This window comes from Dichotomopilus funicola (assembly GCF_033296635.1).
Source record: "Dichotomopilus funicola strain CBS 141.50 unplaced genomic scaffold C8A04scaffold_37, whole genome shotgun sequence".
Taxonomy (NCBI): Eukaryota; Fungi; Ascomycota; class Sordariomycetes; order Sordariales; family Chaetomiaceae; genus Dichotomopilus; species Dichotomopilus funicola.
This window is the reverse complement of record NW_026944058.1, coordinates 301,537-307,556: the sequence shown is the minus strand read 5'-3', so window position 1 is coordinate 307,556 and position 6,020 is coordinate 301,537. Positions and strand designations below refer to the sequence as shown.

The following is a 6,020-nucleotide window of genomic DNA, read 5'->3' as shown; positions in this document are numbered from 1 at the left end:
AGTTTGAGGTACAAAGGGTAGCTAGTAGAAGGATATGGGAAGTTGAAAAAAGAGAAAATGGGAATTTGGGACGGTTTAAAAAGGTGGGAGACGCCATGGGCAGCGCCAATGCGCCGTGGATCTGAAGTTGCGTGTCCAAGCGCGGTCACGTCACTATTAGTAACCCGTCCCGTACACTCCAAAGAGCATACCAGTCAACTCGGATGTGTTGGGTTTATGATATCCATATGCGGGCCATGGGTGAGTTTACGCTGTGCCTGGACTATGGGGATGGCTTCGGTATATGTATGCATGTAGGTTGGTGAGATATGGTTGTATTGATTCTATCCAATTCCATGCGCTATCGCTGGTTGCTCTGCCTTTTCCGTCATCGTTCAGTTGTTCAAGGCGCATCCCTGGCGCTTAAACCCCTCTGTAAAGCTTCTTTTATACAGAACCCTCCATCTTTTCCGACGTCGTCGAAATCAGGTATGCAAGAAGTGAACAAACTGGAAGCTACCGATCTCAACGGATTCGTGCAGGATCCAGTTGCATCAGTGGTGTAAGTACACTTAGACCTTCAGTCCGAGCGCCGAATCCAGATTTGAACGTCCTCCAGGAAGCTACAGCTCCTTCTCTCCCAGCTAATATTCCATTTTCTACGCCTTATCCATTCCTATTCACCCCGTCCCAAACGAAGAAAGCAGATCCCCCACCTTTTGCTGCTTCCGTGGCCGAAGACCCAGCTCCTTCCTGTCCTCGGCCCGTGCAGTCCACGACGGATCAAGCCGGCGACGAGTGGCATTTTCCTGCGGGCGCGTCGTCGTCATCGCCGTCGCAGGCTCGGAAACGGGATTCCGCCAGCCCCGGGAGAAGATCAGACGGTCTAGCAGTGCGAGCGTCCGGTCGTCCGTCCAGCCGTTTTCGGGGGGCACGGTCCGGAGTTTGAGGTGGACGAACCTCTCATCGGGAAGGGCGACGCCCGCTGCTTGTTTTCGGGCTCGTGGAGTGGCGGTAGCATCGTAGTGGTTCTTGGTCTGGCCGTCCAACAAGGCGAGAAACCAGAAGAACTCGTTCTCAGGAACCTCTGCAACGGGGGTGTAGACTCCCTTACCGCCGGTCCATATTTGGGGGAATTTGAAGTAGCCTCCGATGATAGCACGCCAGCGACAATCAAGGCGAATAACTTCTTCGGGTTCACCGTGATGGTCACACCGGCCCCATGTTACTTCTTGCCGGTCGTCTTCAAAGGTGGTGACCAACCCCCCAACTCCCAACTTGTTCACACCTATATGCCGGCTGAAGTAGGCACTGGCATACGATACAAAGAGCGAACCGTGTGGCTTGGTGATCCGCCACCCGTACGTATTTTCGAGTTCCCGTCGCTTACCTGGTAGTGTTCCCGGCGCCGGGCGAACGGTGATATCAAAAATTTCAAGTCGCGGAAACCCCATCACGAGACCCAACCCCGTCTCCGTGACCATGTGTGTTGCCGACATAATCTTGAGGATCCGCAGGTTCGCAAACGCATTGTCACCCGTGGCATCCCAATTCCCGATCAGCCTATCATCAATCCAACTCCACCCAGGCTCCCGGTCGATAAGTTCCAACACCGCCAGGTGCGGCAGCTGAGCCAGCGGGATCAGCTCGTGCGGCCGGAAGCGGGAAACATTATCGATGCAGAGGTAGACCAGACCGCTACCGAGATCCCTCAGAGGCTCCAAGTACACGTCCAGCTCACATGGCGGGTTGACAATCTCCTGACAGTAACGGACCATGGCCATGATCAGTGTGACGCTGGACCGTTGGGGGTCTACATCCCCGTCCGGCCCGGGGTCGAGCGCGGGTAGCAAGGTGGTTGTGAGTAACTTCCATGTGTTGAACGGCATGTTTCTGTAGCTGCGGTCAGTTCTAGTTCACCGTCCGCTAAAGAGCACACCAATCAATGACATCCAATGAAACCCCAATAACCAGCCCCCCTACCACCCAAAACGCCAAAGACCCCAGAAAGCAGACCCCAAAAACCACACACCAAAAACCACACACCAACCCCCAAACACTCACCTCAAATACGCCTCCCGCCACAACCGCCCCAACAACCCCTCCGGCACCACCTCCAACGCCTCAGCCGTCGCACCCAACACATTCTCCGCCAGCACGCGCAGACACATAGCTACCAGTGACCGTGGACCCTTCCCACTTCCATCCGCCCTCCCACCCCGGGGCGTAGGAAGATCAAGAGCATCCTCGTGGACGTCGGCCCAGTTGGCGCCGGGTTGGTAGGGGGCGGAGAGGGAGGTTAGGGTTTGTTTTGGGGGTGGGGCGGGTTGGTCTGCAGGTTGGTCTGAAGGTTGGTTTTGATTTGGAGGTGGCTGGTTCATGGATGGGGATGACGATGATGTGGGTGGTGATGAGGGTGGTAATTGACGTTGGCATTTGTACACAGCGCGTCGGGATACGGGCATTTGGGTGGCCTTGGTGTTTTCTTTTTTTGACTAGAGTCAATTGGTAGGTGATTTAACAGCGAATCGGACACGTTTGCGTGGTTTTGGGAGGGTGGTGACGATATTGGAAGCGGTGTAGCGGCGTTAGAGATTTAAACGGGAGCTTTTGAAGTTGCTTGGCTGTTGGCTGTTCGTTGTTGGTTCTTCTGCTGCTGTGGCTGGGCTGTCAATGCTGTGAAAAAGGAGGGGTAAAAAGCCGTGGAAAAGCAGAAATCGCTCGGACAGTTGGGAGCCTAAACTAGCCGTGAAAAGCTTGGATATCCCTCTAAAATAATCCCGAAAAGCTAGGAGGAAGTAGATATGAACATGGACCGCATCAGGGAGGCTGAGAGGAAATACAAAAGCTAGCGTCAGTTTTGAGTGTGGATCGGAACTCGGGCTGCTGCACCCAAAGGGTCTAAGGAGGTCGTTCAACACGAGTGGAACATCAGTAGCAAACTTCAGATACACCAAAACAGCAGACAGAACAACCCATTCCCATCCGCTAGGCCAGGCAGAAGGTAGCATTTTTATCCATAGTCTCTAAATAAACTATAGTCGCTTCCGATGCTTCTCTAATCAAGAGAGACGTCCTCTCCATCAGACCTCATACGGGGGACAAGGCCAAATGTTTCAACCGCCCCTAAGATGCCAAAAACATCATTCCTGTCGCTTTCGCTTTCCGCTGTTCGCCTATATGGTTGAGGTTAGAAGTATCCTTAACCCACGCCATCGGTAATGGGGGACATCGTCCTGACGTTCACTCATCATCCGTTTTCTGTCTCTTTTCCTTTTCCTGCTCGTTGGTAAGAGCTGTGGCTTCTCCATACGAGCATGCCTGAGTCATACCCATCCACACATAGGCCACAGCCTGACGAAGGACATACGAGAAACACGAGGCTTTCACACCTTGCGTCCTTATCATGTCCTCCAGCACCGGCTGCTTTGGCCACAACACTCTCCCCTAGGCCACTGGGCCATCACCACAGCGCAACAAAGCACAATGGCGTAGCCCCAGACGCCAAACAACCCCATCCAGCTTACACCTGCTCACCCAACGCCCCCAACTCATCAATCACCGACTTCTTGGTGTTGATCTTCTTAACCTGAGTTTCCTCCAGCTTCTCACCACCCGCAAGCCGCATCTCAAGTTCCTCGATAGCGCGAATCTTCTTCTGCAGGGCCCGGATCTTCTTAGCGTTGGGGTTACCCGCGCCAGCCGCATCGAAGTTACCGCCAGCAGCAGGCGAGACAGGCGCACCGCCCTGTCCGACATGGTCCGTCGGGCTGCGCGAGTTGTTACGCTGCGTGTTCCCACGGTTGTTGTGTCTGCCCGGCTGCAGGTTGTTGTTGTTAGCAAAACCGTTGCCGTTGCCGTTGTTATTGTGGCGCGAGCGACTGCGGGAGTGGTGCTGAGGGCCGCGGCGGTCGGGGCTGCGGCCTTCGTTGCCCGAGGCGGTGCCCGGTTCGCGAGGGGACGGGGCGAGACCGCCTTCGGTGGGGGAACCGCCACCTGCCGCAGCGGCCTCGCCCTCCTTGGTCTTCTTGTTGCGCTTCTTCTTATTCTTCGCAGCCGTCTTGGACAAGGTGCTTTCGTCCACGGGAGCCGCGCCGGGGACGGCGGCCCGCCCAGTCGGCTCGGCCCCAGGGACGAGATGGCGTGGGCGGCCGAAGCCGTTGGGGCCGAAGCCGTTGGGGCCGATCGAAGGAATGCCGTTGCTGACGGTGTGGGCAGCGCCGCCCTCGTCCTCGCGCTTGAAGTGCAGCGGAGTCACAGCGCCACGGGCGCCAGGGGGGCGGTACGCGCCCACGGGCTTCGAAGGGGTCTTGACCTTGCCGAGGTAGGCCAGTCCCGAAGTGTGCGGGGCCGGCACAGGGGTCAGGGGGTCGCCGGTAGGAGGAGCGTCCGGAGAAATAGGGCGCCAGATCACATTGTACAGCTCGGTCATGTCCTCGTTGTACATGATGCCGCCGCTCACGTGCCAGAGCTTGATGCCGTTGTCGACACGGAGGCGGGGCGATGTGGTCGCGGTCATGATGTAACGGCTGTCCGGGCTCCAGGTGCACACGCTCGGGTTGCCGCTCTCAATGGTACAGATCTTGCGATAATCCTTCTCGAGGTCGTAAACATCGATCTGCCCAGCCAAATTGCCGAAGCCGGCCACCAGAGCGAAGCGCCCAGTAGGCGAAAAGATGATGGTATTGCGAGGTCCGATCGGGAACGAGTGGATAGCCACGCCACGGTGGTTGAAGATGGTCGTTTTGGCGGGCATGTAGCCATAAATGACACCAAACTCGGTCGAGTTGGGAGACCAAGCAACGTCGTGAATCGGGCCCTCCTTATCCAACGTAATCCTAGCGTCGAACGACCCATTGGCACTGAGCAAATACATAGTGGTTTCGCCGTAGTAACTCTTGTTCGACTTATCAACCTCTGTTTGTGCCAGCACAATCAGGCTCGTCCCCAGGGCGTTCCACTTCATCTGCACCTTGTCGCCCTTGAAGAACGTCTTCTGCGAGATCGGGGTGGTGAACGACGGGACGTTGAAGACTTTGACGGAAGCCGGTTGACCCTGTAATGAAGAGTGATTAGCCGCAAGTCGGGACAAGTGGGATGTGCTGTGGCAAGGTTAAATGAGAGAAGAACGACTCACCTGCTTAACAGGAACAAATACGGCGACGTTCTGATTAAGACCAGGGGCAATGGCAAAGTCGGTCACGCCCTCGACGCGCAACTTGTTCCAGACCGTTCTGAGGTCGCTGCTGTTGTAAAACTGCACCTCGTTGGTGACAAGGCGCGCGCAGTGCTTCTCATCGGCTGTGTACTGCAGATTCCAGCCCGACTGCGACTTCTGGACAAACTTGCCCAGCGGCTCCTTCTCGGCCCCCTCGGCGACATCCTCAACGGTGTGCCAGACCTTGAGATTCTTGGTGGCGTCGCCGTTCTCGTCCTTGGCCGGGCGCTCCCAGGTGCTGAGATAGTTGCCACGGGGCGAGAACCCAAGCTCATAGACGGTCGGGAGGGGAAGCGTGGTGAGAATATTGCCAGCCGAAGCATCGGCGACAGCCACGACTTCGTTAGAGGCGTAGGCAAAGTACCGACCACAGGGCGAGTAGACACAGCACCGGAGGTTCCCTTCGGGCTTGACGAACCCAGGAAGCTCCTCGTAGACAGGCGCGGCGTCAAAGACGCCGATGGCCTTCTGGGTTCGGTACGCAAACTGCAATGGAGTCGCCATGACTAGTCAAAGCCACAGGTAGTCTCGATAGCAGGTATGGGTGGTGTTACTGTCTTGGTGTTTTCTCTTGCTGTCTCCCGATGGAGAGCCGTATTTTCGATTGTCGGGACGTGTACCGGACCAATTGGGCGGTGCGCTGGGACAAATCCGATCGAGAACGAGAAGTTTTCGATCGATCGATGGCCAAGAATGCGGGCTCGAGCACGGGTTCTTATTTATCAACGCTTTTAGCGGATAAACAACAGTCGCACTATTGATGATGGCGAACGGAGAGTAAACGGGGTCGGGATTCGACTCGCGGTACAACCTCAGATTACGC

At 56.2% G+C, this 6,020-nt stretch overlaps 2 protein-coding genes across 2 annotated transcripts; both read right to left on the bottom strand.

The window, feature by feature from the left end:
* Window positions 1-659: 659 nt before the first annotated feature.
* On the bottom strand, window positions 660-2,360 carry C8A04DRAFT_29329 (uncharacterized protein; the record flags this gene model as incomplete). The annotated part of the gene is made up of 2 exons (XM_062780973.1): window positions 660-1,872; window positions 2,044-2,360. The coding sequence occupies 2 exons, from the start codon at window positions 2,358-2,360 to the stop codon at window positions 660-662; spliced, it is 1,530 nt and encodes a 509-aa protein (XP_062636471.1).
* Window positions 2,361-3,502: 1,142 nt separating this feature from the next.
* Window positions 3,503-5,701, bottom strand: C8A04DRAFT_12702 (eukaryotic translation initiation factor 2A; the record flags this gene model as incomplete). Its single annotated transcript, XM_062777428.1, has 2 exons — window positions 3,503-5,035; window positions 5,117-5,701. The coding sequence occupies 2 exons, from the start codon at window positions 5,699-5,701 to the stop codon at window positions 3,503-3,505; spliced, it is 2,118 nt and encodes a 705-aa protein (XP_062636470.1).
* Window positions 5,702-6,020: the final 319 nt, after the last annotated feature.